Below are 23,652 nucleotides of genomic sequence, written 5' to 3'. Positions count from 1 at the left end.
AACTGTGATGCTGTTCTTCTTTCAAAAATATGCTAATGATGGTCAAAAATACCATTAAAATGCATAATTGTATGTAAAATAGCATCAAAAAATGTTGCCGCTGTGTTGGGGGCCCTGTAAAGATTATTTTCATGGGGCCCAAAATCCCTAGCGGCGCCCCTGCTAACAACCTTCACTTTGCCCGAAAGAGGGTCTTTACAGCTGAGGGTGAATGACGAGCCCGGCGGTTTGTTGCAACTTTGTGACTTTATTGGACGCAGCCATCCAGCAAGCTAGAGCACCTACACGCACTCACTGACGCCGCTCCCTCACCTCTCTCGCCCACTCACTCACTGACGTCACTCACCTCTCATGCTGTCATATCTTAAAGGGCCACACACACACACACACACATACGTTACTCTCATAACAACTAACAAGACATCATGGCGAAGCCAGAAGTCAAGTTTTTTAACATGGAGACATTCTCAATACTTTTCTTTAGTCAAGCACAAAGAAAATAACAGTTTAGTTAAATGTAAGTTGTGTCTTGGATCAAAGATCCTATCTACTTGGAGTTAAAGTTAAAGTGCCATTATGTTGCAGCTATTTAAAATAGTTTTGTCAATTTTTTCTGGCCTGAAATAAACTGGCCCTTTGAAACATATCTTTGTCTTTGTGTGTTGTATGTAGACCACATTGCTTTCTGAGTTCAGTGATGCAAATGCATGTCAAGTTGATCAACAGATTGTATTATTCTCCAGTGCAATAACAGTACTGAAATGAAGGCTAAAAGGGCATTAATGGGAGCCTTAAAAAAAGGGGGGGAAAAGAAGTAACTAAATAGTTACTTTTCACAGTAACGCATTACTTTTTGGTGTAAGTAACTGAGTTAGTAACTGAGTTACTTTTTAAATAAAGTAACTAGTAATTGTAACTAGTTACTGGTTTTCAGTAACAAACCCAACACTGCTTGGAAACATGAAAATATATACACATACTACATACACATACATACACACTGTCTGTTGATCGCATGACAGAAAACTGTAACTACGACGCAGTAAGAACAACTATGTTGTTGTTATATACCAGCGATTCTCACACTGTGGTTGCACACAGTGGTACGCTAAAGAATCACTTGATTGAAGTACAGTGTTTTATTTTCCTATATTCGAACGCAATGTTAGTGTTCAAACTGTATGTATTGTTAGGGTGGCCAAGAATATTAAATATACTTGTTAAATTAAACCTCTGCCTTGTTTTTAATAAATAATTAGGCCAGGGGTCGGCAACCCAAAATGTTGAAAGAGCCATATTGTACCAAAAATACAAAACAAAAATATATCTGGAGCTGCAAAAAATTAAAAGTCTTATATAAGTGTTATAATGAAAGCAACACATGACGTAAGTGTCTATATCATTCTATATTAGCCTACTATCAAAGGCTAATCAAATCTTCATTGACAGAAATGTTGTATTTTAATTTTTATTCTACACATGTTTGCAACATTGGAAATCATTAGTTAAATGGAGGCTTTTCACAGGATGAGAATGGTCAAAGGTATAGATGTGTGTGTCCAAGTTTAAGGAAACGGCAGGCTGTCTTCTTCTAATGGATTTATTACAATCTTTGCAAGCTGGGTAAAGTTTGCTGTGGTCTGAAAGAACATGGCACAAAAACAACTATGAGAAATGCAGCCAATATTACATACAGATAATGTGTCATGAAACATGCAAATATAAATTAAATACACAGAGGACATAAGTAAAGGAAATTAAATGAGCTCAAATATACACTACCGTTCAAAAGTTTGGGGTCACATTGAAATGTCCTTATTTTTGAAGGAAAAGCACTGTACTTTTCAATGAAGATAACTTTAAACTAGTCTTAACTTTAAAGAAATACACTCTATACATTGCTAATGTGGTAAATGACTATTCTAGCTGCAAATGTCTGGTTTTTGGTGCAATATCTACATAGGTGTATAGAGGCCCATTTCCAGCAACTATCACTCCACTGTTCTAATGGTACAATGTGTTTGCTCATTGGCTCAGAAGGCTAATTGATGATTAGAAAAACCCTTGTGCAATCATGTTCACACATCTGAAAACAGTTTAGCTCGTTACAGAAGCTACAAAACTGACCTTCCTTTGAGCAGATTGAGTTTCTGGAGCATCACATTTGTGGGGTCAATTAAACGCTCAAAATGGCCAGAAAAAGAGAACTTTTATCTGAAACCCGACAGTCTATTCTTGTTCTTAGAAATGAAGGCTATTCCACAAAATTGTTTGGGTGACCCCAAACTTTTGAACGGTAGTGTACCTACAAACGAGTCATAATGATGCAATATGTACATACAGCCAGCCTAAATAGCATGTTAGCATTGATTAGCTTGCAGTCATGCACTGACCAAATATGCCTGATTAGCATGCCAGGAAATCAAAAAAATCAACAAATCTCACCTTTGTACATTCACGCACAGCATAAAATGTTTGGTGGACAAAATGAGACAAAAAAGGAGTGGCATTGAACACGTCTTTTTGTGGCAGCGTCAGAGAGATTTGTACATGTAAACAAACTATGATGAGTTCAAGGATTGCTGAAATTAGTAGGACAAAACGGTGCTTGGCAAATACTCTCATCTGTGAAGCATGTATAACAAACAGTGGGATTTCTAACAGGTTTGTGTCATGTTTGTTCTCCTACAGAAAATATATTAAAACAAACAAAAAAAATGTTTCTTCATCTTTTTCCATTTTCCTACATCTCTGAAAGAGGTCCAGAGAGCCACGAGGGCTAGAGCCGCAGGTTGCTGACCTCCGACTTAGGCCTACTGCACTACTGTATTTTAATGTTGGTCATTATGGTGGCACTTGGCTGGCAAAGTTTTTTCTGACGTGGTACTTGGTGAAAAAGGTTTGAGAGCCACTGCTGTATACTGTATAGTATGCATACAAAGTAATGTAGTGTGAATCTCCTCGGGAGACATGTGGACAAGTAAAACAAAAATAAGTGACAATTTGCAACTCCCTCGATGGTTTCTGGGAATATGACATGTAGCCTACTACCTATTTTGCATCACACACATTAAATAGTTGATTGGGTTCTTTTACGACTGCTAACAACACTGTTGGGTAAACTCAGCGGCTTATTGTTACCCTTTAGATGCAGTTAGTAGGTGAATAGCAGCAGCAGAAGAGGCATCGATTGAACTGAATTGAGCGCTATTACTTCAAGCAATAGTTGTACTGTGTCATATAATAAATATAATAATACATAGAATTTCTGAAAAGACAAGTTAAAAAATTTTAACTTCAAGAAAAAATACAAAACCCAATTGATTGATTGATTGAGACTTTTATTAGTAGGTTGAAGTACATATTCCGTACAATTGACCACTAAATGGTAACACCCGAATAAGTTTTTCAACTTGTTTAAGTCGGGGTCCACTTAAATTGATTCAGGATACAGATATATACTATCATATATACTATCATCATAATACAGTCATCACACAAGATAATCACATTGAATTATTTACATTATTTACAATCAGGGGTGTGGGGGGGGGGGGAGGTTAGGATATGGACAGCAAGTAGTGGACATAGAGAGAGAGAGAGAGAGAGAGAGAGAGAGAGAGAGAGAGAGAGAGAGAGAGAGAGATCAGAAGGCATAAGAAAAAGTATCTGCATTTGATTGTTTACATTTGATTATTAGCAATCCGGGGAGGGTGTTAGTTTAGGGTTGTAGCTGCCTGGAGGTGAACTTTTATTGCGGTTTTGAAGGAGGATAGAGATGCCCTTTCTTTTATACCTGTTGGGAGCGCATTCCACATTGATGTGGCATAGAAAGAGAATGAGTTAAGACCTTTGTTAGTTCGGAATCTGGGTTTAATGTGGTTAGTGGAGCTCCCCCTGGTGTTGTGGTTATGGCGGTCATTTACGTTAAGGAAGTAGTTTGACATTTACTTCGGTATCAGGGAGGTGTAGTGGATTTTATAGACTAGGCTCAGTGCAAGTTGTTTAACTCTGTCCTCCACCTTGAGCCAGCCCACTTTAGAGAAGTGGGTAGGAGTGAGGTGGGATCTGGGGTGGAGGTCTAGAAGTAACCTGACTAGCTTGTTCTGAGATGTTTGGAGTTTAGATTTGAGGGTTTTGGAGGTGCTAGGGTACCAGGAGGTACATGCGTAATCGAAAAAGGGTTGAACGAGAGTTCCCGCCAGAATCCTCAAGGTGCTTTTGTTGACCAGAGAGGAGATTCTGTAGAGAAATCTCGCTCGTTGGTTAACCTTTCTGATTACCTTGGTTGCCATTTTATCACAGGAAAGGTTAGCCTCTAGAATCGAACATAGGTAGGTGACCTCATCTTTCCTGGTGATAACAATGTCACCCACTTTTATGGTGAAGTCATTGACTTTCTTAAGGTTGATGTGGGACCCAAACAGGATGGATTCTGTTTTACTCAAGTGTGTGGATAGCTTGTTGTCAGCGAGCCAGGTGCAAGTTCTACAGAGCTCAGCACTGAGGATTTTCTCCACCTGTGACTTGTCCTTGTCTGATACCAGCAGGGCAGAGTCATCCGCAAACAAAACCAATTCACAGTCGCATACCGATGACATGTCGTTTATGTATATTAGGAACAGTAAAGGTCCCAATATAGTGCCTTGGGGGACTCCACAGCTCACCGAGAGGGGTGGGGGACACGGTGCCGTTCACCTCTACCACCTGCTCCCTCCCCTCCAAGTAAGATTGCATCCAGCTCCATGAGGTTTTGTTAAATCCGATTGCTCCGAGCTTATCCAACAGTATAGCGTGGTTAACGGTGTCAAAGGCCTTCTGAAGGTCCAGCATGACCATGCCGCAGTATTTGCCCACGTCCACCTCATGTTTGATGTGGTCGCTCAGATAGAGAAGGCATGTGTCAGTGGAGTGGTTAGTTCTGAAGCCGGATTGGAATTTGTACATGAGTTTATTAGTAGCAAGGTAACTATCGACCTGTTCATAAACTATTTTCTCCATTACTTTGGAAATGGAACTGAGAATAGAAACAGGTCGGTAGTTGCCAGGTTCCAATTTGCTTCCTTTTTTAAAGAGGAGAGTTACTCTTGCTATCTTAAAATCTTTTGGTACTTGGCCTTGTGTAATTGATAGGTTTATTATGTGCGTGATGATCGGGGCAATGATGGAGGCAGAGTCCCTGAGGAATCTGGAGGGAATATTATCAAGGCCGGTGGCCTTGTTAGGGTGGAGCGCGCTCAATTTTTTAAACACCTCATCAGCTGTGACCATTTCTAATTTGAAATCATCGTTGGATACTCCTAGCTTTCTGTAGAAGGCTTTAATGTGTTCTACACCAAAGCGACCAGAGTGGTGGGACAGCTTGTTGACCAGAGTTGCGGCTATGCTGGCATGTAGCCTACTACCTATTTTGCATCACACACATTAAATAGTTGATTGGGTTCTTTTACGACTGCCAGTGAAGTTGGAACGTTGTGTAATTCGTAAATAAAAACAGAATAGAATGATTTGCAAATCCTTTTCAACTTATATTCTATTGAATAGACTGCAAAGACAAGATATTTAATGTTCGAACTGAGAAACTGATTTTTTTTTGCAAATAATCATTAACTTAAAATTTAATGGCAGCAACACAGTGCACAAAAGTTGGCACAGGGGCATTTTTACCACTGTGTTACATGGCCTTTCCTTTTAACAACACTCAGTAAACGTTTGGGAACTGAGGAGACCAAATTTTGAATCTTTTCAGGTGGAATTATTTCCCATTCTTGCTTGATGCACAGCTTAAGTTGTTCAACAGTCCGGGGTCTCCGTTGTTGTATTTTAGGCTTCATATTGCGCCACACATTTTCAATGGGAGACAGGTCTGGACTACAGGCAGGCCAGTCTAGTACCCGCACTCTTTTACTATGAAGCCACGCTGTTGTAACACATGGCTTGGCATTGTTTTGCTGAAATAAGCAGGGGCGTCCATGATAACGTTGCTTGGATGACAACATATTTTACTCCAAAACCTGTATGTACCTTTCAGCATTAATGGTGCCTTCACAGATGTGTAAGTTACCCATGCCTTGGGCACTAATACACCCCCATACCATCACAGATGCTGGCTTTTCAACTTTGCGCATAGAACAATCCAGTTAGTTATTTTCCTCTTTGGTCCGGAGGGCAAAACGTCCACAGTTTCCAAAAACAATTTGAAATGTGGACTCGTCAGACCACAGAACACTTTTCCACTTTGCATCAGTCCATCTTAGATGAGCTCGGGCCCAGCAAAGCCGGCGGCGTTTCTGGGTGTTGTTGGCTTTCGCTTTGCATATTAGAGTTTTCACTTGCACTTACAGATGTAGCGACAAACTTTAGTTACTGACAGTGCTTTTCTGAAGTGTTCTTGAGCCCATGTAGTGATATCCTTTACACACTGATGTCGGTTTTTGATGCAGTACCGCCTGAGGGATCGAAGGTCACGGGCATTCAATGTTGGTTTTCAGCCTTGCTGCTTACGTGCAGTGATTTTTCCAGATTCTCTGAACCATTTGATAATATTACGGACTGTAATATCTGTTTGAGAAATATTGTTATTAAACAATTTGCTCAAGCATTTGTTCACAAAGTTGGTGATCTCGCCCTATCCTTGTTTGTGAATGACTGAGCGCCCACCTTTTCCTAAGTAGTCTGTTCACCTGTGGGATGTTCCAAATAAGTTTTTGATGATCATTCCTCAACTTTCTCAGTCTTTTTTGCCACTTGTGCCAGCTTTTTTTAAACATGTTGCAGGCATCAAATTCCAAAAGAGCTAACATTAGCAAAAAATAACAACATTTTCCAGTTCGAACGTTAAGTATCTTGTCTTTGCAGTCAATTCAATTGAATATAGGTTGAAAGGGATTTGCAAATCATTGTATTCTGTTTTTATTTACGATTTACACAACGTGCCAATTTCACTGGTTTTGGGTTTTGTAGTGTAATACCATACTTCAATTAGTGTTAAAGGCCTACTGAAACCCACTACTACCGACCACGCAGTCTGATAGTTTATATATCAATGATGAAATCTTAACATTGAAACACATGCCAATACGGCCGGGTTAACTTATAAAGAGCAATTTTAAAATTCCCGCCACACTTCCGGTTGAAAATCTCCTTTGGATATGATTTATGCGCGTGACGTCATAAAATGCACGGAAGTGTTTGGGCCCTATTGGACACAATACACAAAGCTCTGTTTTCTTCGACAAAATTCCACAGTATTCTGGACATCTGTGTTGGTGAATCTTTTGCAATTTGTTTAATGAACAATGGAGGCTGCAAAGAAGAACTTTGTAGGTGGGATCGATCGGTGTCTTAGCGGCTAAGTACAATACTTACAGCAACAAGGACTACTTACCCTGATAGAAGACGCCTAGCTGATGCTTGCCGCCAAACCCACGGATGAAGTCCTTCGTCGCGCCGTTGATCGCTGGAACGCAGGTGAGCACGGCTGTTGATGGGAAGATGAGGGCTGGCTGGCGTAGGTGGAGCGCTAATGTTTTATCATAGTTCTGTGAGTTCCGGTTGCTAAGTTGCTAAATTAGCCTAAGCGTTGTAGCAACAGCATTGTCAAGCCTTACCAGGCTGATCATTTTTAACCGTGTAGTTACATGTACATGGTTTAATAGTATTTTTGCTCTTCTGTCTATCCTTCCAGTCAGGGGTTTATTTATTTTGTTTCTATCTTCATTTGAGAACGATGCTAGCACGCTAGCTCAGTAGCTAAGTGTGTCACCGATGTATTGTCTTGGAGATAAAAGTCACTTTAAATGTCCATTTCGCGTGCTCGACTCTCATTTTCAAGAGGATATAGTATCCGAGGTGGTTTAAAATACAAATCCGTGATACACAATAGAAAAAGGAGAGAGTACATAGTTCTGTGAGTTCCGGTTGCTAAGTTGCTAAATTAGCCTTAGTGTCGTTAGCAACAGCATTGTTAAGCCTTACCAGGCTGAGAATTTTTAACCGTGTAGTTACATGTGGTTTAATAGTATTTTTGCTCTTCTGTCTATCCTTTCAGTCAGGGGTTTATTTATTTTGTTTCTATCTTCATTTGAGAACAATGCTAGCACGTTAGCTCAGTAGCTAAGTGTGTCACCGATGTATTGTCTTGGAGATAAAAGTCACTTTAAATGTCCATTTCGCGTCCTCATTTTCAAGAGGATATAGTATCCGAGGTGGTTTAAAATACAAATCTGTGATCTACAATAGAAAAAGGAGAGAGTGTGGAATCCAATGAGCCAGCTTGTACCTAAGTTACGGTCAGAGCGAAAAAAGATACGTCCATCACTGCCTCTCAAGTCCTTCACTGTAACGTTCCTCATCTACGAATATTTCATCCTCGCTCAAATTAATGGGGTAATCGTCGCTTTGTCGCTCCGAATCTCTCTCTCCATTGTAAACAACGGGGAATTGTGAGGAATACTAGCTCCTGTGACGTCACGCTACTTCCGGTACAGGCAAGGCTTTTTTTATCAGCGAGCAAAAGTTGCGAACTTTATCGTCGATTTTCTCTATTAAATCCTTTCAGCAAAAATATGGCAATATCGCGAAATGATCAAGTATGACACATAGAATGGATCTGCTATTCCCGTTTAAATAAAAAAAAATCATTTCAGTAGGCCTTTAAATGACTGACCTATTAATATATTAATTGAGAACAGTTTTACTTTGTTGTATATTTTTATTGAGATGCCAGTTAGCCTAAATAAAGGGAATTTCTATGGAACTGTAAAGATGCATTTTACTTTACCTTTTCTGTATTTATAGTTGACTAAAATGTCAGATTAAAGGCCTGATCTACTAAAATCGTGTGCAAACTATAAAATTGAGTGTACTATTTGTGGCCTTGTTGCGGTGATCTGCTAAGACTCCTTGTACAATTGATAACAAGTGCAAAAGTGGAGCTCATCGCCTTTTTAAAATGAGGTTTTTGCCTGTAATACGTGGCTTGCACCATGGGGATTAATAAAGCATTTCTGATTTCAATACACATTATGCCCCAACCTGTGGCGTTTTGCTATATTTTCAAACATGCGGCAGACCATTATGTACCACTTTTTCTGGGCATTTTAAAAGCAGTCCTGCAGTGTCAACAACAAAACCCACTTTTCTTAGCGTGCTGAAGATATGCCCTGGGAGATGCCTGCACTAACTGCCAGCGAGCCCTGGAATGTTACAGACACAGGAAAATGCATATTGCAAGAAATCCATCTATAAATACATTTTCTGCCATTTATCCTGTTTTTCATAAATATAAAAAACAAATGTCATTAAAAAAAAACATCAGCAGCGCCAAAAGACATCAATTCAATTTGTTTTAATCAGCCCCTTAAGTCACCTAGCAGCTATAGAATTAGACTATTATATTGCTGAATAGACTAATATGTATCATATTTTCTTTTTTGACAGTCAATAAATGTTGACACACATACGACGAAACTGTAGCTCGACCACCTCCTTTTTCACAGCTATTTCTGCCAGTTTGCGCGTCCTTTTTAGACTTGCTAAATATCTACGCAAAACAGGTTTTTTTCTTGATAAATCCCACTGCGTGTGCTAAATAATTGTATTTGTATTTTCTCCTCTCAGCATTGTGGGTGTTCTGATAATCAGCATATATTCTGCATATTCATGAAGACGGATACGCTAAATGGATTGCGATCCTTATTTTGCAGATTTAAGAGACGCAATCCTCTACGCATGAGCTTAGTAGATTGGCTTTGCGTATGCTATCGAGTTTGCACATGTTTTAAGACACTCAAACCTTTAGAAGATCAGGCCTACTTAAACTACACTAAAATATTTAAATTTAGATCAAACTAAAATCCATTTGAATCAGACTGTTGTCAAAATTAACACTGCAGTACAAATTGTCCAATCATTACTCCCTTCTAGTGACAAATAAGTCCTTGTTCATTGACACTATAACTAATGAATTAGCTCAATTCTATTCCAAATGCAGACATCATACTAAAACAGTAATGATCATAGAAGCAAAAGAGTTTCTGCTTGTATCTGCACTAGGGGTGTAAAAATTAATCGGTACTAATCAAAAAACTATTTTAACATTAGATAAACGTGTACATTGTTTTGCGAATCTTTGGATCGATCTATACCTAGTAGGGATCGGTCGATGTCCGGTTGGAAAGTCATACATCGGTTGATTGGAGCTCTGCTACAAAAAATGGCCGCTCTAATCTGCAAGGCTTCGGTGATGACATAATACGAGTGTATTGTTCTCATTTGCGACTGACAACAACAGAGCAACAGAGCAGAGAGCGCCGAAAGAGTTTACAAACAATGTACCCCCGAATCTTAAATCTAAAGTGTGAAAAACATTTGGATATTTGAAAAAGAATGGTCGGTTGGATAAAAGTATGGCCATTTGTAAGGTTTGGAAAGCAGTGACAAAGTATAGTGGCTGCACGACTAATCTGAGCAACCACGTGTTGTGACGACATGGAGACACTCATGCGGGAGATGAGGGAGCTAGGGATGCTAATGCTACACTGATTTGAAAGACTTCCTGCCCCAACTTAGCCACAACTCTGCAAGGTAATCACAGCATCTACTACACTGTTCATTGTGCTAAAGATAAAGACCTAGCTGCACATTAACCAGTGGAATGGCACTTTTAAAGTATTTGTACTTCTGCCCTAAAGCTACTGTTTTGTTTACTTTGTAGCACTTAATTGTATCTTGCACTTGGTTACTGTGGTCTTGTCTAGGGTGTACACCGCCTTCCGCCCGAGTGCAGCTGAGATAGGCTCCAGTACCCAGGGGAGGACCCCGAAAGGGGGACAACCGGTAGAAATGGATAGATGACTTGTTATTGTGGTGCTATAACACTTCTGCTTGATGCACAGCTTGCTGTTCTCTGTATTTTATTGTTGATACCTGAGAACACAAGAGTAGAAACCTGCTAGCTTTTCCAAAAGTGTTTTGTTTACATCTTCTTTTCCTGAAGTTTTTAGGTTGCAAAACACTGAAGTTGTTAGTAGTTAAATTTGTTCATAATTCATATAGAATCCACCTGTTGTGTCTGTGTTTACTTAAAAATGTTACACAATGACATTGTTCTAACTAAATATATGATCTTTTTTTTTTCACCATGCAAAGATTCCATCTGTGACGAATCGCATCGAATCGTATTGCATCGAATCGTATCGCATCGAATCGTATCGCATTGAATCGTATCGCATCGAATCGTATCGCATCGAATCACATCAAATCGTAATGTTTTAAAATGTATTGTTAGTGAATCGTATCATAACCCATACATGCACATTAATTTAAGGTAGAGATGCAAACCCCTAATGTGTATGCATATATATCTGTATATACATTTTTCTGTACACATATTATGTATATATTCGTATATATGTTCGATTTTTTTATAGCTATATTAGTCTATTTATACCTGCATTGTCCTTTCCATCCTTACACTTTCCATCATTGTAACTGAGCTACTGTGTTGAACAATTTCCCTTGTGGATCATTAAAGTTTGTTTAAGTCTAAGTCTAAGTCATTGTGATAATATAGATGCTGTTAGGACACTAAAAGATGAGCAATTGGCAAAATACAAATTGATGAAGGCCCACTGGATCTCTGCATCTATGCACAGCGAAAGTCATTTACACATATTGGCTTGTTTTATTGATTTACATCATCTGATCCTCTGATGGGACTTCAATAAACCCCTAAAGCAAAATTCAAACGCCAACATTAACTACATATTTAATTCAACTTTCAGCATTACATAACCTTACCAAGGCCTCTGATTGACACTTAAATATGAATTTTCATAATGCATCAGTAAAAGTGCATTAACCCAAACTGAATTTAAAGTATAACCATTTAAAAATATGGCTTTGGGCTCAACGAGTTCACGTTGCAATATGTATATGGTAATAGGGTCTCGGATGTCGACAGTGACGGACTTCACTAACTGTGAATCTTCATCCAGAGGCAGTAAAACATGTTTATGTTTTTTTTCTAGGAACATACAGTGTGACCCTATAATGGATTGGAATTTATGGGCTGCTGAAGTTGTAATGCTTAGGGATGTGATCTGTAGTCAGGCCAGTTAATTGAAGCGTTCGTTTGAGGGTGTCTGACACTTTCAACGCAGACATTTTGATTGCAGCTAGATCGCATGAGCCATCTATTGAATTTCTGCTTAAGTGTGCTTTTGTTTGTGGTGCATAGAGCTGTCACTCTTAATTAAATGACAGCTTCATTGCACATTGCAGATGTTTCTCCATTTATCTCGCTCCTCCCTTATTTCGCAGTTTCTTTCTCTTCCCTTCTCCCATCCCACTCGTGTGCATAGTAACAGACTGGTCTGATTATATTATACGGGGTGTTTTTTGGTGACATACTGAGTTAAAACGATACGAAACACACAGATGGCGTGATGAAGAACGTGAGAGCCGAGATGCTGCAGTATTTTGACAAGAGAGAAGTCGATGGGGAGAAGTGCTGCAGCAGCGTGCGTGTAACGATGGGAATAGGTCACAATTTCACTTATGCCTTGACCCTGGCACACTTCCTGAGGGAAATAGTACTCCAGATCTCATCACTGCATCATCATCATGCTACTTTCTTGCTCTCTGTGCTTGTCACAAGAAGACAGACATATTGTGCAGTGCCCCAGGTCAGTCCCTGGGGGCATGGGCAGAGTTTAGCCAAAGAGAAATACCCACAAGACCCCCCCCACCCCCGCCCAGTACTATGGGAGCTCCGTCATAAACTGCTCCCTCAGCCATGTCCATCTGCCTCATTAGAGATCCATTGGAAAGGAATGGTCAGTTCACTTGTAATAGTGAAAAATTGAGCGTTAAGATGAGTCATAGAGGACCTGCAGGGTTCCCCTCGCTGCGTGAGTCGCCAAGAAGGAGGGGGTGAGGTGCTGCGAAGGTTCTGTCTGTTTCTTAAATTAAAATAGGCTGTGGGGCTTTCACTCATTAAACATTCACTCTTCTCAACCCCACCATCTTCTCCTCTACCACCCAGGTTCTTGAATGCATATTTTATGTAGCTAACTCTTCAAATATCTATCTTTAACTTGAACTTAAGTTTAGCTAAAAATGTATGTAGTAACAAGCAAGCTTGCATTAATATGTTGGCTAAAATTAAAATGTGTGCATTTTAATTATCACCAGGTTTAATTAATACACAAATCTACACTGTGTCATCACGTGTATACAAGTCTTTGTGGATGAGTGCAAAATACACACTGGGCTAACTTTGACATTGAATGATTAAAACTCATGGCAACACTTTAGTATGGGGAACATATTCTAAGTAACAAATACTTAATTAAGAGTTATTTGGACACTAGGGGAACATATTGTAAGTAACAAAGACTTAATTTAGATTTATTTGGTTAGGGTTAGGGTTGAGGTTAGAGGGTTAGGGTTAGAGCATACTTGCCAACCCTCCCGATTTTCCCGGGAGACTCACAAATTTCAGTGCCCCTCCCGAAAATCTCCCGGGGCAACCATTCTCCCGAATTTCTCCCGATTTCCACCTGGACAACAATATTGAGGGCGTGCCTTAAAGACACTGCCTTTAACGTCCTCTCTCACCTGAAACCTTCACCCCTTAACAACCGCATGCTGTCCAGGCGTCCGCTTTTCCTCCATATAAACAGCGTGCCGGCCCAGTCACATAATAATGTGGCGTTGGGACGGGTTCAACAATGGTCTTTACTCAAAGATGTCAAGAAATGCTAACACGTTGTATGATCTTTTGACTGGTTTAACGATAACGCAAGGCATACTTGGTCAACAGCCATACAGGTCACACTGAGGGTGGCCGTATAAACAACTTTAACATTGTTACAAATATGCGCCACACTGTGAACCCACACCAAACAAGAATGACACACACATTTCGGGAGAACATCCGCACCGTAACACAACATAAACACAACAGAACCAATACCAAGAATCCCTTGCAGCACTAACTATTTCGGGACGCTACAATAACATCTACGGCTTTTGGAGCTCAGTGCACAACTGCACACACAACAAGAAGGAGACGAAGCAGAAGAACGCAGAAGAGACATGGCGACGACGAGTAAGAAGAAGAAATACGCTTGCAAGTTCCAAAATGATTGGAAAAAAGAATTTCATATCATTCAGAAAAGCTCGAAAGGGAAGGGGTATGCTGCCTGCACCTCAACCCCGCCCCCCAAACCCCCACCCCACCCCCCCCCCCCCCCACCCCCCCAATCTCCCGAATTCGGAGGTCTCAAGGTTGGCAAGTATGGGTTAGAGGGTTAGGGTTAGGGTTAGGGTTAGGGTTAGGGCCATGCAGAATAAGGCATTAATAAGTACTTAATAATGACTAATTAAGAGCCAATATGTTACTAATTTGCATGTTAATAAACAACTAATTAATGGTGAATATGTTCCCCATACTAAAGTGTTACCAAACTCATAAGTTTTTATGCTGAATAAATGTTTTCAGTCAGACTTCCCTTGAGTCTTTCAGCGAGAAAACAAATGCTATTAGCAGCTATATATTTTTTAGATGTCACCATCCCTGGATTAGTGGCCAAGATGTGTCGTTTTAAACCAGGGGTGTCAAACCTACGAACAGGTTGAGCTGCTTTTTTTTTTTACGAAAGAAACTGCTGTTCTAAATGTGTCCACTGGATGTCACAATAACAATTCTGTTAGGCAAGCAGACGGTTTATACCGGGGCCAAGCAAGAAGTACACCTTAGAGGGTGACTGTGGCTCCTCCTCCTCAAACCAACATGAAGCTTAAAATCTGCCGTTTTATGTCTTCTGCTTCGAATACATCGTTATTTGGCACCCTCGTTGCCCCCAAAATGTCTATGTCAAACACGAGAAAAGTGAACTTAACCCTTTTGAATAGTTTTTACCCCCGTTTCTTACGCTTTGTTGAGTTAGCTCTGGATTAATACGTGGACATGACAAAGGAGGTATTTTAAACCTAGAAGAGTTTACATGTTGTGTTTTTGTTCAATCCCAGAAAGACTGTGACTTAAAGTTTAATCCTGGCTTTGTAGATACACTGAGATGAAGTCTAAGCTCATTGTGTTTTTGAAACTGCACCAATTTCCTCAGAATTTTCAACAAAATTACGTGTTTTGTCCAGAGGATTATTTGTGATTTGTAAACTTTCATAATGTGCTTGTTCTATTTTTGACCAAAGTAAAACAAAAAACAACAACCTGGAGTTGTCTTTATTTTTAAGTTATCATGCCATGTACGGCGACGACGTACATGGCATGGTAATAGTTTTCCTCCATGTGGCTCCTGAGCTAAAATTACTTTGATACCACTGTTTTAACTGATCGGCGATCGACTGATTAGCTGCTGAGCCCAGTTTATCTTTACCGCAGCTGTGTCGCAATGTTTACATGGCTAAAGATTGTACTAACATTTAAGATTCCTTCAAAATAGACACAATTACATTTCCATATTCTTTGTTACACACATGCAGGAGTTGCATGAATTTTAGGAGAGTGTGTGTCTTGCCAGAACATTGGCTCGGTTTGAGCGCAAGCTGCAACAAACATGTCGTCTTGCCACAGTGCGAAGCCACTTCTAAAAATTCTATCCTCACCACTGGTGAAAAATAGGAGAATTAAATCATGTGTAAAATAAAATAAAAACATTTCCATCTACCATTATCAATGGAGGACTATAGGAAAAGGAATGCCTGAGCATGATACACACACACACACACCGAGCAGGACGACACAGGAAGCTAACCGCTAAAGCTTCAATGTAAAGCAGAGGTAATCAACGATCAACACCTAATATAGTATCCAGTTTTTCCCCTGATGTAATTAAATGTGGCGCGCCGCCACTGCATTTTTATTTACACCACATCTTAAAAATAAGATGTTTTCTTTTTACTTGAAAACAAATTAAAGTAATATAATATATTGTAGCCCCCAGAACAAATCACAAAGTCTGACGCTATTTTTAAGTTTTATTAGCAATCTTATGATTACAAACGGCACAATTTCAACAGGTTTTACCTACCGTGCAAACACTTTTTATCTCGTGAGTCCGCGCTTCCCTGCCGGACACACAACACCATTTCCTCATTCTCCGCCAATCACTTTTCAGGCACGGACGGTATGTTTGTGACAATGGGAAACACTGACATCGAGTCCAAACCACACAAACATAAGACATTAACATAAGCTGGTCGTTACAGTATGAATTGTTATATGTATATATATATATATATATATATATATATATATATATATATATATATATATATATATATATATATATATATATATATATATATATATATATATATATATATATATAGCCTATTATTTGCGCACTATTGGCAACTGATGTATCAAAAACTTTGATCACCGAAAACCGCGCTACCAAAACCGGATGTAAACAAAACGCACGCCATGCTGACTGTCCATTGTCAGCGTGTCTGCAATATGGACATAATTTTTATATATATTGCAGATATATACCATCTACAAAATGTGCAAATATTAAGAGGACAGTGGCGGCTTTTAAGAAGAGAAAGTCCAACTCGTGCAACAGCGCCAAGCAAGTGTGACGTCATGCTCGCTGCAGCTAGCCTCTTTCTTCAGGGTACATGTGACAGAAGTTAAGAGTGTCTAAACACTAGTACATTTTAAAATATCGCCAAAGGAAGGTGCTAGATGTGTTGCTAGTTGTTTTTAAAAAAGAAAATAGCCATTAAGTCTTGAAACACTTGAAAAAAATCTCAAAAAAGTACATTGTACAAAAGGCAGCAACAATTGGAAATATGGCATAAACGATAAAAATATATATATGTTAATACTAATTCATAATAACAGATTTGTTTTAAATGTGTGTATACATTGTTGAGCCTTTTTAAAGAAAATCATACCATCATAGCAAATTGTGCAAAATATTCGATGACGTCACAGTGAACATGCCCATAAACACGCCCCCACCGCTACAGGTATCTTGACAGTTTAGGGGAAACCCTGGTATTCAGTATATAAATGGTGAAAGTGATTAGATGGATTTTGTTTTTCTTATTCATACCATTACGAAATCATTTTTTGGAAATGTTTGTTATTGTTTACAAACTAGAATGATTTCAATGAGAGCTGTTGTTTAGTTATTGTGCACTAGCCACATTATTTTATTTAAAAATGATGCATTAAAATGTATTATATCATCGGGTTTACAACAATACTAAATTTAATAAGATACGATTTATAAAAATGTGGCTTTGTAAATAAAGTTGTTATAATATCATGACAAACAAGCAAGATTTTCATGTCAGCTTGTTAACAGGCTCTCAATAACGCTGACATGTTTACTATTATTATTTTGTTAGCATGCGTTAACAAAATGTACAAGAAGTTTAAAAAAACGGAGGAGGGTAGCTAACAGGAACCATTCAAATACTGCAGTGCGGATCTGTCTTAACTTGCAGACTTAATAAGACAGTGACTTGCAAAAACACAACAAAAAAATTAAGACTCATATTTAACCATATTACCTTTCAAGGCTGAAGTTTGAATTATGTTCAAATGTGTTCTTTTGCAGATCCACAGCTGAAAGGCATTGTTACGCGCTTGTACAGCCAACATGGATACTACCTTCAAATGCAGCCTGATGGCACCATGGATAGTACAAGAGATGAGAGCAGCTCCTTTTGTAAGTGGGTGGCTCTTGTTCTTCTTCTGTTGTTACATCTCAATCATTCTAAAACACACGGTAGACACCTAACATCCTCAGTGCAATGCATATGCCCAATGGTGATATTGCTAATTCCTGTTTCTGACGTTATGCGGACATCATCTGACCGCTAGAAATGGAATGTCATCTTTTGAGTTACAAACGATGCACTATCCCTGTAAGTTTAATTGAATTTGGAGATGTGACCCTCTGCACAAAAGGCACATATGCACACTGCAGTTTTAATACTCTCCATTCAAACTTTAATTTATTCAATTTTCTACATATAGTAATTTTTTACTATCTTAGCTTTGGACCAGAGAGCTGCTCAGGTGCTGTGTCTAACTATCCACTTTTAGCTCTGCTCCAAGCCCCATTTGCTGAGGTAGAGCATCCCGCTATTATCCAGTTTTAGAGGGAGTGTTAAGCTTAGTGAAGGTGACACGGTGTAGAGTTTGCTGCAACATAAACTCCGAGAGGTCACAGCATTTGGGCAAAAAGGGAGATGTGGCATGCAGCAGAGAGACCGCAGCCACTAGGACTGTGACATTGTAGAATGAAAATGAAACCAGATATTTGCTCTTGTGTTATAGTTTGAATACACACCTGTATGACTTTCAATTTCTCTCTCTCTTTCTGTGTACATTCCCCAAACTCCTTGTATCCAATTTAGCACAGTTCAACTTAATTCCAGTAGGACTGCGGATTGTGGCAATCCAGGGTGCAAAGACGGGGCTGTATCTTGCCATGAATAGTGAAGGATACCTCTATACCTCTGTAAGTATTCCATGCAGCTCAGTCTGCAAAAAGCCCAAAATATCACTGCATGGGTTTGTGATTTGGGGAGGTAAGCTTCAAGTGTTGTGATGCATGATCCTGATCGTTCTTGAAAGGCTTTTTAGCGGTTACTGATAAGGGATTCTCCCTGTAATAATATTAAGAGGGACTACAAGGAAGGCTTTTATCGGCTCCTGTCATTTTGGATTTAAAGGTTTTGATGTCTGTCAGTTACATGTTTAGTATTGCTCTTGTGTCTCATTCTATTAGACTTTTGAGTTTGACTAGACACCATAAATAATCGATTGTTTTATCCACTTAAAAATATGTCAAAATGAACATCTGCATTGTGTTTATAAAATATATATTTAAAAGTAACAACATTTAAGGGGTTTTATTGGACTAAATGTTTTGCCCTGCCTTAGTGGGATTTCCGGACTGGTAATGTGGATTATAGTCTTGCTCTGCCTGGCTGGAAAAGGAAATTTATTGTGGAAATTAAATATCTTCATGGTCAAACACCTCTTGCGTAAAAAAACCCAGAGAGGTGCTGTAGAGACCAATAGGGTGAAAAACTGTTAGTAGACTAGCCTGTATTTGGCCAAGGAGCGGAGTAAAACAATTAGAATGCAATAAATGTAGGCATGCTTTAGGTTGGTAAAACGTACGTATCCTAGGCCCCGTTCACACTGCACACCGAATCTGATTTGTTTGCCCTCAAGTGGTGCATATCGGATATTTTTTTGTTAGTGTGTTCCAAAAAGCTTTAAAATTGAGTAAAGTATTTTTTTGGCCGTCAAGTTTTCTGTGCATCACTAGTCAATAATGTGCAAATAATAAGCTTATTAAAGGCCTACTGAAACCCACTACTACCGACCACGCAGTCTGATAGTTTATATATCAATGATGAAATCTTAACATTGCAACACATGCCAATATGGCCGGGTTAACTTATAAAGTGCAATTTTAAATTTCCCGCCACACTTCCGGTTGAAAACGTCTAGATATGATGACGTATGCGCGTGACGTAAACGGTTGATAGAAGTATTGGTACCCCATTGAATACAATACAAAAAAGCTCTGTTTTCATTTCAAAATTCCACAGTATTCTGGACATCTGTGTTGGTGAATCTTTTGCAATTTGTTTAATGAACAATGGAGACTGCAAAGAAGAAAGTTGTAGGTGGGATCGGTGTATTAGCGGCGGACTACAACAACACAGCCAGGAGGACAGAGATGGATAGCAGACGTGTTAGCCGCCGAACTCACCTAAACTTCATCCGTCTTGCCGACCGCATCTGTGATCGGGTGAAGTCCTTCGTCGCACCGTCGATCGCTGGAACGCAGGTGAGCACGGGTGTTGATGAGCAGATGAGGGCTGGCTTGCGTAGGTGGATAGCTAATGTTTTTAGCATAGCTCTGTGAGGTCCGGTTGCTAAGTTAGCGTCAATGGCGTCATTAGCAACAGCATTGTTAACCTTCACCAGGCTGGAAAGCATTAACCGTGTATTTACATGTCCACGGTTTAATAGTATTGTTGATCTTCTGTCTATCCTTCCAGTCAGGGATTTATTTATTTTGTTTCTATATGCAGTTAAGCACGATGCTATCACGTTAGCTACGTTAGCTCCGTAGCTAAAGTGTTTCGTCGATGTATTGTCGTGGAGATAAAAGTCACTGTGAATGTCCATTTCGTGTTCTCGACTCTCATTTTCAAGAGGATATAGTATCCGAGGTGGTTTAAAATACAAATCCGTGATCCACAATAGAAAAAGGAGAGTGTGGAATCCAATGAGCCAGCTTGCACCTAAGTTACGGTCAGAGCGAAAAAAGATATGTCTTGCACTGCATTCTAGTCCTTCACTCTAACGTTCCTCATCCACAAATCTTTCATCCTCGCTCAAATTAATGGGGTAATCGTCGCTTTCTCGGTCCGAATCGCTCTAGCTGCATTGAAAACAATAGGAAAATGTGAGGAGCCTTTCAACTGACTACGTCACGCTACTTCCGGTAGGGGCAAGGCTTTTTTTCATCAGATACCAAAAGTTGCGATCTTTATCGTCGTTGTTCTCTACTTAATCCTTTCAGCAAAAATATGGCAATATCGCGAAATGATCAAGTATGACACATAGAATTGATCTGCTATCCCCGTTTAAATACAAAAAATTCATTTCAGTAGGCCTTTAAGCTATATGTAGTAGATGAAAATATATATGTTATGTAAGTGAGTTGAAAAATATGAGAATCCTCCCAAATACATTACACTATATATACACCCATTCATAAACTATATTACTTTAATTTATTTTAATTTAATTTCTACTTCCTTGTTCATTGATGGAATCCGGTCAAGTTAATTTGTTTTCACTTTATGGAACTGTGCATAAAAGTGACGTCGAAGCCACATTGGGGCGTGTACGCTTTTATACTGGAGTCTGATAAAGATCCCATTTTTACTTGTCAACTGGAAAATATTGGATTTAAAAAAAATTGCGATTTGGTCCACTTTGGCCTGCAGAATAAACTTAGTCCTGAACACCGTTTTGTCGCCGATGTTGTTGTGGGATATTGAACGTGTTCCCCATTTACTGACAACTTGATACAACTTCATACACTTGAAACATATTAAATGTCTCTTCAAACTACAAACTGAAATACCTGTTTTTATTAAAATCACAAATTTGCAACACCAGTGTGAGTGGCACTGGGGGCAAGGGTGAAGTGTCCTGCCAAAGGACACAACGGCAGTGATTTGGAAGGCAAGAGGCAGGGAGCGAACCTGCAACCCTCAGATTTCTGGCACAGCTGCTCTACCCACCACGTCAGGCCGCCCCGAACGTGCATGCCACGGTGAACCCTGTAAGATCAAGCCAACATCCAGTGTTACTCACGTAATACCTTTGTTTTTCCAACCATGGAAATGTAGAGCGTGAGTCTGAAGGAAAATGCTAGGAAGCAGAAGTGGATTACAGTGGTACTTCACACTTAATTGGTTCTATGACAAAGCTCCGTCAAACACACCATCGGCAGTGTTTCTATTATTTAATGGGTAAATGTCCACCATTTAGATTCATTTTTCAATGTACTCAGCAGGTGTTTTAAAGGCCTATCGAAACCCACTACTACCGACCACGCAGTCTGATAGTTTATATTTCAATGATGAAATCTTAACATTGCAACACATGCCAGTACGGCCGGGTTAGATTAGTAAAGTGCAATTTTAAATTTCCCGCAAAGTATTCTGCTGAAAACAACTCGGTATGATGACGTTTGCGCGTGACGTCACGGATTGTGCGGACATATTGGGACACCATTATGGCCAGCGATTAAGTCGTCTGTTTTCATCGCAAAATTCAACAGTATTCTGGACATCTGTGTTGGTGAATCTTTTGCAATTTGTTTAATGAACAATGAAGACAGCAAAGACGAAAGCTGTAGGTGGGATCGGTGTATTAGCGGCTGGCTGCAGCAACACAACCAGGAGGACTTTGAGTTGGATAGCAGATGCGCTACCGTGAGTACAGCTTTGGCTTCCAAACATTTGATCGCTTGCCCGTACGTGCGTGCCGCTATGTGCATGTCACGTACGTAACTTTGGGGAAATATATGTGCTGTATGAACTTTACGGAGGTGAACGGTACTTTGGGCTGTGGGATTGAGTGTGTTGTGCGGGTGTTTGAGTTGTATTGGTGGGTTATATGGACGGGAGGGGGGAGGTGTTTGTTATGCGGATTAATTTGTGGCATATTAAATATAAGCCTGGTTGTGTTGTGGCTAATAGAGTATATATATGTCTTGTGTTTATTTACTGTTTTAGTCATTCCTAGCTGAATATCAGGTCCCACCCGCCTCTCACAGCATCTTCCGTATCTGAATAGCTTCCACTGCCCTCTAATCCTTCACTCTCACTTTCCTCATCCACAAATATTTTATCCTCGCTCAAATTAATGGGGTAATCGTCGCTTTCTCGGTCCGAATCGCTCTCGCTGCTGGTGGGAATGATTGTAAACAATGTGCAGATGTGAGGCGCTCCACAACCTGTGACGTCACGCTACTTCCGGTACAGGCAAGGCTTTTTTATCAGCGAACAAAAGTTGCGAACTTTATCGTCGATGTTCTCTACTAAATCCTTTCAGCAAAAATATGGCAATATCGCGAAATGATCAAGTATCAATGTTTATCAATCAATGTTTATTTATATAGCCCTAAATCACAAGTGTCTCAAAGGGCTGTACAAGCCACAACGACATCCTCGGTACAGAGCCCACATACGGGCAAGGAAAAACTCACCCCAGTGGGACGTCGGTGAATGACTATGAGAAACCTTGGAGAGGACCGCATATGTGGGTAACCCCCCCCCTCTAGGGGAGACCGAAAGCAACGGATGTCGAGTGGGTCTGACATAACATTGTGAAAGTCCAGTCCACAGTGGATCCAACACATCAGCGGGAGTCCAGTCCACAGCGGGGCCAACAGGAAACCATCCCGAGCGGAGACGGGTCAGCAGCGCAGAGATGTCCCCAACCGATGCACAGGCTAGTGGTCCACCCGGGGTCCCGGCTCTGGACAGCCAGCACTTCATCCATGGCCACCGGACCTATGCGACTCCCCCTCGCAAGGGACAGGGGAGAAGAGGAGAGAAGAAAAGAAACGGCAGATCAACTGGTCTAAAAAAGGGGGGGTCTATTTAAAGGCTAGATTATACAAATGAGTTTTAAGATGGGACTTAAATGCTTCTACTGAGGTAGCATCTCTAACTGTTACCGGGAGGGCATTCCAGAGTACTGGAGCCCGAATAGAAAATGCTCTATAGCCCGCAGACTTTTTTTTGGCTCTGGGAATCACTAATAAGCCGGAGTTCTTTGAACGCAGATTTCTTGTCGGGACATATGGTACAATACAATCGGCGAGATAGGCTGGAGCTAAACCGTGTAATATTTTATACGTAAGTAGTAAAACCTTAAAGTCGCATCTTAAGTGCACAGGAAGCCAGTGCAAGTGAGCCAGTATAGGCGTAATATGATCAAACTTTCTTGTTTTTGTCAAAAGCCTTGCAGCCGCATTTTGTACCAACTGTAATCTTTTAATGCTAGACATAGGGAGGCCCGAAAATAATACGTTACAGTAATCGAGACGAGAC

At 40.0% G+C, this 23,652-nt stretch overlaps 1 protein-coding gene across 1 annotated transcript in view; it reads left to right on the top strand.

Moving 5' to 3' along the window:
• fgf11b (fibroblast growth factor 11b) overlaps positions 1–23,652 on the top strand; it is a 108,659-nt gene that overhangs the window by 44,714 nt on the left and 40,293 nt on the right. The window contains 2 exon segments of the mRNA XM_062048108.1: positions 17,604–17,714; positions 18,409–18,512. Of these exon segments, the coding sequence (XP_061904092.1) occupies positions 17,604–17,714; positions 18,409–18,512 (215 nt within the window).

Source organism: Entelurus aequoreus, linkage group LG05, assembly GCF_033978785.1.
Source record: "Entelurus aequoreus isolate RoL-2023_Sb linkage group LG05, RoL_Eaeq_v1.1, whole genome shotgun sequence".
Lineage (NCBI taxonomy): Eukaryota > Metazoa > Chordata > Actinopteri > Syngnathiformes > Syngnathidae > Entelurus > Entelurus aequoreus.
Note: the sequence above shows the minus strand (reverse complement) of the source record. Positions and strands in the feature narration are given on the sequence as shown.